The following is a 12638-nucleotide window of genomic DNA, read 5'->3' on the forward strand; positions in this document are numbered from 1 at the left end:
CACTTCGAGGATTCTGACACTGCCTGCAAAGTGCACTCTTCAGAGGTATATAGGTCCAAGCCCAACATCATCGGGTATGAGCAATGCTACGAAGGACCGTCTGGTTCACGAGGCCTCGCTACTCAGCAGCGAACAACATATGGCCTCATTAATAATAGATGAAGCTAACATAAAACAAAAGTGCATCTATGATAGGAAGGCTGATGCAGTCTTTGGCCTCAAGGACAAGCTAGAGAGTAGCATGGCGAATACAGCGAAATAAGTCCTTGCGAACAGAGTTCTCTGATTTGTGCTGCATGGTACCACTAGTCAGTACAAGATTCTATGTTCATACCACTTCACGAAGCAACTCAGCGGTAGAGACCTCTTTGCATAGACTAAGGAGGTCATTGCTGCTGCGGAATCATCTGGCTTTATCATTAGCATTGTTACGGACAATTATTCAGCAAACGTGACGATGTTTAAGCACACTGGTAACGGGAACCTCAACACAGTTGTACGTCATCCACACGAAGCCAGCAGTGTTATCTTTCTGAGTTTTGACCTGCGCCACGTGCTCAAAAACGTTAGAAACCAGTTCCTCGAACGTGAACTTACAGAAGGCACAGGATTGATAAGTGGTGCGTTTGTGCAGAAATTATACTAGCATAAAAAAAGAACACTGTGACGCTGGCCCGAAATTTGACGAAGAAACATGTCTACCCTTCCAGTTTGGAAAAAATTAATATGCTGCGAGCAGTTCAAGTTTTCGCCCCTCAAGAGTCTGCAGCCGTAGAGCAACTTCCGCCAAAATTTCACGGGGGCTGCCAGAGATTTCAAGAGAGCAAGTTCAACCATTTTCTTCATGAAGTCCATGAAAAAATGGTTTCATATCCATGACACTTCACTCAATGGAAACGGTCACAAAGCTCCCATTTTTAGGAGCGATACTGTTGCTGAAGGATGAGTTTATCTCATATGTGGCGTGGAGATAGGTTTGCACAAGGCTTACCTACTAAGCGCAACTGTGTAGGGATGCGACGTCCTCCACTGCCGCTGCGTGCGAAGACGCTGCGGCCGGGTTCGTCAATTTCTCCGACATGGTGCAGAAACCATGCACGAGGCAGGATAACAACAACAACGGGTTTATTAACCCAAGATGCAGCACAGTGCGACACTCACAGGCTTGCAGGCCGTATAGGGTACTCCGCAAGACCGAGCAAGTACGCTTGCCTAGGGTGCGACGACTCCGCACAAAGGCCTAAGTCGAACGCACGAACGAGAAGCCGCCTGCTAAGCAGCGCGTCAACCTCTCGTGGAGGCCTGAGAGCATCTGCCGCGACGAGCGAATTGTCGGGCCCAACACAGCTCGTAGGAGAGGAGGATGTCACGCGCGCCTAAAGGGAAATGGCACTGCGTTGTGACGTAGGCCCACGCAGCACGCCAGCGTAGCGTGCCCGCACATGCCAGCGCGGGAAGGAGCCGACGGTTGACTGGCCCAGACCAAGAGGCGCCCTGGCAGCCATCTTAGCGGATGCCGGTGCTTATGCGCGTCCAAGCTACGCCGTCGGCGCGTGCGCGGCAGCTGGGGAATGAGGCGCCAGGTAGGAGGGCGCTCTCGATTCCCACATCCCCCCCTCCTAAAACCGGGGCCGCCCTAAAGACGCCGTAATAACAGCATCCACCGACACCGAAAAAACTGGCGTTCAGGTCAGTGCCGTCCACGAGATCGACGGGGGCCCCGGTTTCTTCGTTCGGCGGCGTCTCAGCAGGAACCTGGGGCCGCGGGAGGGCGGCAGACACCGCAGCAGCGATGGCCGACTTGAATGAAGAGTCCGTGACGAGCGCCGCCACGACCGCCTGATCGGAGTCGGTCGACAGGGCGGGTCGAAGGCCCACGCCATGCGGCATCGCCGGAGTGGACACCGCCAAACTTCGCTCGGTGAACCCGCGAACGGAGGTGGGTAGCCTCGTGCACCAGCAGGACACCACAAGCGTCGCAGTAGGAGGCCTCAGGAACAGGCGGCATCGAGGCACTTCCGGAAGCGTCACTCGGGTCCGAAAGGGTGCGTCCGCAGAAAGGACGCGGGACGGACTCTGGGTTCAACGCCACCCAGACTATGCGTTGCTCGGACCAGCGACGAGTCGACACGAAGGTGACCGGGGCCTCAGTGCCTTGTTGGAACGTCCACGTAGCGCCTTCACGGCGAGGCGGTGTCTTGTTAGCCGGGGCCGGGGGGCGTATTTGGAATTGCTGGCCCCAAATCGCACGAAAGAGGGAAATGAAAGAGTGCGAGGAGAACGGCAGTGCCAGCCTCGGGATCGCTCACACGCTATTAGTTCGCCTCTGGAGGTGACGTGCTGGTGAGGTGCACGCCGCGGATGCAGCGACACAGAGCTTGCACAACTGCACTTCAATGTTAAAAAACGGGAAAGATGGTTTTATTGCCCAGCACTGCACCGAGTGCAAGTGTGTTTCCCTCTTCGAGGAAACAGCGACGTTGTACAAACACAGAGATGTAATCACCCGGGTCATTGTCGAGGCTGCGCAGATGGCACGCGAACAGGTGCCTTGTGTTAGCAAGCCCTCCGTGGCTTTGTCCGAGAAGGAGCGCAGGTTCCTCGAAGGATTCGGTGCGGGCAGGTAACGCGAACAGGTGCCTTGGATTAGCAAGCCCTCCGTGGCTTAGTCCGAGAAGGAACGCAGGTTCCTCGAAGGATTCGGTGCGGGCAGGTAGCTTTACCTTTCTGGTTCGGTTTCTTCTAGGCTTTTCTTTGCTGTTTTTCAGTGCCTTTGTATTTGTGTTGTTTGTTTTTGGTTTTCTTACTCATGTTCTGCTCTTGTGCCGTGGTCACGGTCTCCTCTATATATTTTCGTGCTCTGCGCAATAAACTCAGTTGGAAGTTAGCGCTCGTGTCTTTCGTGTCCTTCTTGTCTCTGTGTCGTCGTTTTGTTCTCGCGCTATAACTATCGTCATGCCATACCAACTAGCCCAAGCTGCCACACTTCTAAGTCTCATTTTCAGCCATGCTCCCCGCTCTGCCATTGTACCTCTCCGGCTAAGCCGCGCAGCCCCCGCCATAATCAGTGGTAACGAGGGACGGGGTCGGGAATACACAATGGGGTAGCGAAGAAGAGACTTCAGTTGGGTGCACGGTGTGTGGTTGGGTGCTCGAGCTGCCTATTCAGACGCTGCGGAAGCCTCGGAGAGGGCATTGTGGACTCCCCCAAGATTGCCCCCTTCGTGGTCGTTTGAAGCAGAGACATAAGGCGAAAGAAGTGTTTAGGGCTGTTGCATCGTGCAGAAGCACCATCCCCCCTTCAGTGCCTTGGATGGATCGCTACCGTGCGGCGAGGGCACGAGTGAGTGGGTTTCGATAAGATGGCGATAGCACGGTGATGGTTTCAATGAGCGAAGGGGCTCCGACTGTCAGCGTGAAGTGCCTCTGCGACGCCTTCAGCACCGAGAGCAGCAAGCAACTAATACGACATGGATCGTCGTATTAGTTCCCTTGCTGTTGCTGGTGAGCCACTCATTTGCATCCGTCTGTGCAGAAGTCGACAAGGAGGCAGTTCACGTTAGATGGACAAGCCGTAATGGTGTCTATTTTTCACGTAAATGTTCACGTGGCTGCCATGTCATTCAGAACCGTGTCGTTGACGGAAACGCGCTGCACGTTTGCTGTGCTGGCGTCTAATTCAGACGTGAGTGACTGCCATGAGAGTCGGAATCGCGTTTCTGCAAGGACAGTTTGAACTGGTATGGTGTGTGTCATAAGCGCAAAGCACGTGACCGAACGTAAGATGGTAATTTTGAACTTTAGTTCGCACCTAAGTGTCGACCACGCCAGGAGGGGCGCGTATGATGTAGTGGTTGATTGAATAAAAAAAAACAGTTACTCTTCTGCAACTTTTGCGGGTAGCACGGTTCAGTTCACCTCTTGCGGGGAGACGGAAAGAGGGACGCTGAAAGGCAGAAGGAAAAGGTAGAGAAGGAGTGTGGCAGCAGGTTGTGGGTGCTTCCGTACGGTAGAACAGCTGCGAAAACTCCGCACATTCTATCGGGGCACGTGCGTCCGTCACCTGACGTCACCTACAGGCGCGCACGTCACCTACAGAGAGGAACCGATAGCGCGCGAGCAATCTTGACGCTGGCGCTGGCATCCTTCTCGCACTTTTTCTTTTCTCTCTTTCGTGCGATGCGGGCCAGCAATTCCAAATACGCCGCGCGCGTATGGATGGATGGATGGATGTGGCTGTACCCTTTAGATTGGGTGGCGGCTAACGCCACCTAGCCGTAATACTTAGTGAACTAACCATTAGATTTATCTTTTTTTCCCCCTTCAAATAGTGAGGTTGAGGATTCGTGCCCTTTAAGTAGCGAGGTTGAGGATTCGTACTTTGCAGTGAAGGGTTTGATTTTTATTCGTGCCCTGACTTTAGCCACCAATCAGATAACCTCCTTCTAGTTAAGTCTACCCGCTTAAAGTCTATTTTGCCCTCCCTGTCCCTAAGCCCCAGTGCTTTTAAAAACTCTGCGCCATCATTCTGAACTATATGGTGAAGCCCTTTACAGAACATTATCAAGTGTTCGGCAGTTTCTTCTTCCTCTCCACACGCAGTGCATACTGTGTCTACCCCATCGTATATGGCCCGATATGTCTTGGTTCGCAATACTCCCGTCCTGGCCTCAAACAGTAGAGAACTACCCCGAGTATTATCATAGATCCTTTCCTTGGCAATTTCCTGCTTAAAAGTTCGATAGATCTCTATTGCGGACTTCTTAATCATGCCGATTCTCCACATGTCAGTCTCCATTTCCTTCACATTCTTCTTAACCGATAATTCTTTTTGGTTTGGCCACCTGCTGTTTTCTAAGTATTTACCAGTCAATTTCCTGGTTTGCCTCCTCCATTTTGTATCGACATTCTTCATGTACAAGTAGCTGAAAACCTTCCTAGCCCAACGATCCTCCCCCATTTCTCTCAATCGCTTCTCAAATTTTATCTTGCTGCTAGCTTCCCTGCCCTCAAATGATGTCCATCCCATATCACCTTGTACTCCCCGATTTGGTGTATTCCCGTGAGCTCCTAAAGCAAGCCTACCTATTCCACGTTGCTTAATTTCTAATGTTGCTTGAACTTCTGATCTCATGCACAAGACCGCATTGCCGAACGTCAGCCCAGGAACCATGACCCCATTCCATATTCCTCTCACAACATCATACCTATTGTAATTCTACAGTGCCCTATTTTTCATCACTGCTGCATTCCTGTTACTTTTAGTCGTCACGTATATTTCGTGTTCCCTTAGGTACTCTGTCCCATTGCTTATCCGCCGCTACTTGTACCCGCGTAAGCGTGTAAAAGTAGCAGCGCCCCGCGGCAATCTCTGTAACGAGCGAGCGCGCCATGTTCAAATCAGCCAATGGCTTGTTACGCCTGAGAGTCCCGACCGAACGTCATTGCCTCTGCAAAAGCAAGCTGTGTCAAGGCCCGCGAACGAGCCCGCTTGACGCCATCATCTCAACGACTCACCTAACCCGACGCGCCGGTGTGTCTTACGCAACGCATGGCGAGCTCCCTCAACCCTCGGGCCCGATAGCAGCCCGACGATGCAAGCGGCGCCATCCAGTCTGGCGAGACTTACACAATGCGTGGCAACATAAGCTGCCCTTGGGGTGCAACCCAGCGCAGCGGCTCCGGATTTGAGAATCATGACGCAACCCAGCAGCAGATCCCTATTGGAGGATTCTGACGCGTTCATAATTGAAATTTTGTTGAAGTGCACTAAAAAACGGACGGACAGAAGAGGCTGACAAGGCAGTGCTTGCTTTTTGTAGAGTGCCCTGAGTACTAGAGATATATTGCAGCAAGACGGCAAGTTGGGCTAGTTGGATTACATTCGTAATTGAAATTTTGTTGAAACGCACTAAAAACAGATGGACAAAAGAGCGCTGTCTTTCTCAGCCTCTTCTGTCCGTCTGTTTTTTAGTGCACTTAAACAAAATTTCAATTATGAACGTAATCCAACAGGCCCAACTTGCCATCTTGGTGCAATATGATTCTGACGCAACCCGACGAAAGTTCTGATTGAACGTTGATGAAGTAAAGGATTACCTGGGGCCTATCAAGAACCACGCTGCGCTTCGCCAAGCAGCCGACGTATGCGTCAGAGAGAAGACATCTCGGCTCTTCGAATCCCTAAGCTGTCGGCCCCAGTGCCGAATATGTAACGCCTCTATTTTTATGCTGTCTAAATCTTGCCTTAACTCACCGTCGTTTTGTACGCTCGTCTATCAGCTCTGCACAGAAGCAGTCGCAAGCTGAGAAACACATGCTACCAAACGGCTGGTGACTTTAGCAGCGAGTTTCGTGACAACGGCGCCCTGCGGAACCATGGCGCTGGAGTTTCGTAACAGGCTGATAGATGGGTCATTGACGTGTGATTTTTGGGCATATACGTGATTTGTTGAGAGAAGGGAAAGCAATTTTTAGCCGACTTTGATAATTCATTATGAATTACAGGCTGCGTGCTGTGCTATAATATTTGGCTCGCGTGTTATCTGGAGCCTCTACTACCGATCCGCAGTGTTTTCTGGCTATGCTCAAAAAGTTTTGCAGGGCCCCTTTAAGTGAAAAAATTAACATCCACATTTTAAACTAATTTTGTAAACTTCTGATAAACCAGTGACACAGCTGACTGTAGCAAACAACAAAAGTGAAATTACTTATAGCTGGAATATTTATTGAGAGCATACAACAGTTTTCAGTCCATAAGAATAAGGTGCAGCTCCTAAAACTGTTACGAAGCTGTGTTTTTTTTCTCGGCTTCAGGAGTTTACTTTCTTTCCTTCTAAACCCAGCTATGCAAAAGTCAGCTGTCCAGAAACAGCCCATTCAAGTGTTTTTGCACACCAAAATCCAGTACGTCACTGCCATCAATGTTATTAGGCCGACATTTTTTTAAAAACATCAAATTTTGAAAGGCCTCTCAACTACTTGCAATGGGCAAATGCTACTTTCCATGGAATGTCACAGCTTACTCTGCCAAAAATAAAAATGTCCCACAAAAAATTATTTTCGAAACATCATTTGTCCAGTGCAAAAAATCAAGAAAGGGATAAAGTGAGCAGAACACTAAACAAATGAGCAAGCTTGAGACAGCCTCTTTGGGCACACTCTTGCACTGCAGCGAGTAAAAAAGTATTTCTTAAAATGAAAAAAAAAAAAGCTTTCATAAGGAGCAGTAACCAGAGTGGAATGGGAACAGTCGCAGGCCAAAACAAAACAGACAGGAGTCAAAGGCATTAATTTCCTTATAAAAGAATATTTGCAGCTCCATCACATCCGCAGATCACAAGTTTACTAAAAAACAGGTCAGATACACTTTTCACAATGCCTCCAAAATTCATTACAATAAGTGAACAAAACATATCAATAATTAATTTCAGACTAACACTAATTACAGATGTGTCCCACAATTACTAGCACAGAAGAAGCTAGGTTTAATTTTTCGTCCTAAGTAAGCCTGAGCGAACCAGAATTGGTACTGTGAAGGGTTCGGGTTCTTTGTGTATGTGTTTACTAATTTTTGTGCATGCTACATCTGAGAAATGATAATAAACAGCACCAAAAAAAAAATCAACACATTATCAACCAGAATACTTATAACAAGCAGCAGGTATAAAGTATACAAAAAATGGAATAGAATGCATATCCAAAAAAATAAAAGTGGTGTAATAAATGCACCCTGAAGTAAAAAAGAAAACACGCATGAGTAGCGGGAACAGTGGAAGCACGAAATGCAGTTTCTGGGTGAGGCAATGCTTCAGCGAGATTCTCACAATACAAAGCACGGGGGTGACATTATATGGATTGATTGATATTTGAGCTTTGACTTCCCGAAACCACCATACGATCATGAGATGCCTACACTTGAAACAAATTAAAAACAATAAGCAAAGGCATCTGTTGTACATTCACCTTGCATACGGATGTTACACAGCACAGCATACATGTTCCACAAGACGTGCCACTGAACCTTGAAGAAAAACAAACTAGTGTAAATATCACTCTGTTACTGTTCGGTCTTGTACTGCAAGTACAACTCCACCACAAAACCACACCAGTGCCATCAATAGCAGTCACTAAAATGCTCAAAGCAAGCTTAAATTGATTAAGCACACAGGACTGCTTCTAGCCAATAAAATTATGTGGAAATCGGTTAGTACCTAAGAATTGCTTCGAGTTTGCTTTAGAGTAAGTGCATATTCCAGAACTATTACTCTCAGACCTGATCACAACCAAGTTGCCTCTTGAACAAAAACAAGTTTGTTATACAGTCGATCTCGGATATATCAAACTCTCATATATCGAGTCACTGGCTATTACGAACCGTTTAGAAATCCCCTTGAATTTTCCATGCAAAGTATGGAACCGACACACCCGCATACCGAACTCCCGCACAGCGGGACATCTGCTATATCAAATGCCACGCCATGCCGAAGCCCAGAAAGGGCGTTTTTTGTATCAAGTATTGATCAATTTTTTGGCCACGTTCTAACAAGTTCAGATTCCTTCTCACGCTGATCTGGTTCGTTGCGCGGCACTTGCAAGTGCACCGGTATGTTTGATGCGCTACCTGCAGCTCTTAAAGCGCCACTCAACAGGCTCCGAAACGCTCATGAAAAGCTCGCGCATTTTCTGTGGGCGTGACCAACTTCCTTATACGTGCAGTGATGTCAACTCGACCATCAGTGACCTTGACTTCATTGCTCTTTGCTGAGACCTGGTTTAGACCAATCGACGAGCTGCGTACTACCTCAAGTCGCCGATCGCCGAGTTAATGTCACTGTGCGTATGAGGAGGTTGGTCAGGCGCAGGAAAAATGCGCGAGCTTTTCCTGTGCGTTTTGGAGCCTGTAGACTGGCCCTTTAGCGCACGGGCGTAGTGTTTTTGAAAAAGACCTATTGCTGAGGATACTTCAATGAGAATGCGAAGTGACTCGGTGATCTAGTTGTAATGTTTGCATTTTCTTCTTTGTTAGTGCACAGTGGCATGCGAGCCTGAGAACTATGGCCTTTGAAATGTGCAACCTCGTGATGTTTTTCACTGTTTGCAGTTTCAAAATGCATGTTTCGAAGGCTAGATTTTTTCTAGCTTATTCGATCAAAGCTGCTGAAAGCGGCGGCTGCCAGCTACAAAGCCACAATTGTCATCGATATCGTCAGCACGTCGACGGTGAAAACTCGGCGTTGTCTTTCGCGCTTTGTGGACATGCGCACTTCTCGCCTCGTTACTGATGAATTCGTCTTCAGGAGTTGAACTGACCCGCACGTAGGAATAAAAATTGTGACTGACCCTTGGAGCGACGTCAAGCAAGACACCGTTGTAAACTTACCTTGAGGGCCAAGTGACGACTTCGGGTGCGTCATGACTGCTGATAACGGCGTATGATGCCTCAGTGAATTCTGCAACTTCTCAGCATTTCTGGGCACTATCTCAGACAGTGAGCGACTTATCTGTGCAGATGATGAAGTAGCTGTTTCCGACTTTCAAATTACCATGATTCAAAATCATGGCTATTGTGTCTGATGCCGCGTAAGTGTACCCATGCAGTTATGAATATGCCAACGCCATCGCTGCCGCCACCGCCCTACAAAGCTTATATTGGTGTTCTGCATCAAACAATGCTGTTGAGGTTGAAAGAGCTGATTTCATTTATTTGAAGAGCTTTAATGATATTGAGGATGACTACCTGGTGGCACGCAAGAAGAAAGTCAAGCTTACGGAATATTTTCATGTGAAATAAAGTGCAGTAACTTAAAGTTCACAGCTTGCTCTTCATTATACTGTGAGCAAATCATAATTTGAGCACTTGTAACGATTTCCGAGGCCCGAAATGCTTTTATTAAGGCCTTAAATACGCATATTTTTTATTATGAATTATCGCTATATCGAACTATTCTATATATCTGGTGAGTTTGATATATCTGGAATCGACTGTATCTGAAAGTTCGTTACAAAGGTTTATTTCTAATACTATACCAATTGCAAGACTATTTTTCATTTACTTCATTCTAACCGATATATGTCATTATCTTTTAGCTTGTTACATTGAGGGTAGAGTCTATTTTGTTTTTTCATACAGAGGAAAAGCTTCAATAACAAAGGGAAAGTTATCAGGAGAGAGTGAGAAAAAGTGACAACTGAGGCTTCTTTTTTTTTTTTAACTTCAACTTGCACTCTCAAGAAGCTTGGAAGACAGTACTATGTGATTCTACATACGGAACAAAAATAAACAGATTGGCATGAACAAAAACAATTAGTCACATACTCGTGTGTCTCAAAATTTACAGTATCAAATATGGCACATTTCAAAAATCACCTAATTACAGCAGTTTCAAAATCTGCTCGTTCATTCGCATACTCACCCCATTTACACAGCACGTGGACATCCCACAACACTGTACAAACAAGCATAGACCCACCAGTACAAACAAGCATAGACCCACCAGGAATTCCCGTGTAGCCTCTTTGCACCATAGAAAGGATGGAGAAAACATGAAAAATGTCAGGAAACAAAAAATGTTGGAATCACAGTGGAATGTTGCCGTGCTTCTTCTTAGGGTTTTTCAGCTTCTTGGTTTGTAGCAAGTCTAGGTCTTTGCAAATCTTCTTGCGGGTCATGTTCGGCTCAATGATGTCATCGACGAAGCCTGCAGGAAAAAAAGTAAAGATTTTATCACTGCGCATAGACAAACATCCTGTAAATGAGTTTCTAAGTTATAGTGAGCAGATCTTTAACCACTACAAAATATTTTTTCACTAACGATTATGCCTAGCTCACAGGAAGCCACAAGTATTTAGCTGCAAGGGAAGAAGCAGAGTTCTTTGACAACCTCTTTAATGGTCATGAAACTTTCCGATAATGTGTAGAGCTGTGCAAATAGGAAAATTTGGGTGGGAAGCTAATTTGAATGTTGCAGTGTGAGTGCGATTTAAATTGAACACAGTCGATCCAGGACACATAAAATTCGAAGGGCATCACAAAATAGTTCGATATATAGAGAATTCGAAATACAAAATACGCACATTTAAGACCTAATTGAAGCATTTAGGCCTAGGGAATCATTACGAGTGCTAACATAAAATTTGCTCACAGTACAATGAACAAGGTGCGAACTGCAAGTTGCCACACTTTATTTCGCATGAATAAGAGTCCATGAACTTGTCCTGCTTCTTATGCTTTGTCAGGATTCAGTCATCCTCAATATACTTGAAGATTTTTAAATAAACAAATTTAGCTCCTTCAGCCTCAGCAGCATTGATTGACGCAAAACGCCAACGCAAGTTTTGAAGCACGGCAAAATCTTGCTTAGCGGCGGCTGCAAAAGCGGTGGCATATTGATAACTGCATGGGTACACTTGCACGGAAACGGCAGCCATGATCTCTGCATTGATGCAGTCAGAAGAAGCTACGTCGTCATCTGCAACGATAAACTCTCTCACTGTTCGAGATGTAGCTAGGAAACGCCGATAAGTCACAGAATTCACCGAGGCACCGCACGCTGTTGTCAGCCGTTGAAGTATGACATATTAAGTTGTCACCTCGCCCGCAAGGAAAGTTTACGGCGGTGCTTTACTTGACATCGCTCCGAGCGCGTCATGATTTTTATTGCTACGTGCGGGTTAACATTCTGTTCAACATCTGAATGAGGGTTTATAAGGAATGAGGCGAGAAGTGCGCATGTTCACAATGCGCAAAAGAAAACGCCAAGTTCTCACTGTCGAAATGTTCGCGATATTGATGTCACTTGTGGCTTTGTAGCTGGGAGCCGCTGCTTTTAGCTGCTTTGATGCAAAAAGCTATAAAATGTGTAGCCCTCTAGACGTCTGTTTTAAAACTGAAACCACTAAATATATGTCACAAGATTGCACATCTCGAAGGCCATGCTTTTCAGACTCGCATGCCCATCGCATGTTATTGTGTGTGAACAAACAAAGAAGGAAATGTGAACATTGCAACAAGGTCGCCGAGTCACTTCGCATTCTCACTGAGGTATACTCGGCAATCGGTCTTTTTGAAAAACACTACACTCGCGCGTTAAGACCTTCAGATTGTGCATCAAACATACCGGTGCACTTGCAAGTGCCGCGCAACAAACCAGAACAGCGTGATGGAATAACACTGCCTTTTCGTCACCTGCGCGTGACAAGGAATCTGAACTTGTAAGAACGCGGCCGAAAATTGAGCAGTACTTGATACGAAAAATGCTCTTTCTGGGCTTCGGCATGGCGTGGCATTACATATAGCTGATGTCCCGCTGTGCGGGAGTTCGGTATACGGGTGTGCCGGTCCCATACTTTGCATGGCAAATTCAAGGGGATTTATAAACGGTTCAATACAGCCAATAATTCTATATCTAAATTTGACATATCCAGGATAAACTGTATATTTAGAATACTTTTGGAATACATTAAAGTGAAATTGCAGAAAAAAAAAAAGTTGGAAAGGATTCCTAAGCATGCTCTTGTGAGATAGCAATGTGAAAGTTTCTTTTTGCTAGGTTGATGAAGCGCTGGCGGGGTGGTGTTTCATAGTTGTCTTATCAAAAATGAGGCAATGCAGAGGCCTAATCGAAATTATGTGCAGT

General features: G+C 46.6%; 1 protein-coding gene across 1 annotated transcript in view; it reads right to left on the minus strand.

Moving 5' to 3' along the window:
* Positions 1 to 10197: 10197 nt before the first annotated feature.
* Positions 10198 to 12638, minus strand: part of LOC119159452 (propionyl-CoA carboxylase beta chain, mitochondrial) — a 75288-nt gene continuing 72847 nt past the window's right edge. Inside the window, exon 14 of the mRNA XM_037412210.2 lies at positions 10198 to 10700. Within this exon, the coding sequence (XP_037268107.2) occupies positions 10579 to 10700 (122 nt within the window). The 3' untranslated portion in view covers positions 10198 to 10578. The remainder of the gene's footprint in view (positions 10701 to 12638) is intronic.

This window comes from Rhipicephalus microplus, chromosome 1, assembly GCF_043290135.1.
Source record: "Rhipicephalus microplus isolate Deutch F79 chromosome 1, USDA_Rmic, whole genome shotgun sequence".
Lineage (NCBI taxonomy): Eukaryota > Metazoa > Arthropoda > Arachnida > Ixodida > Ixodidae > Rhipicephalus > Rhipicephalus microplus.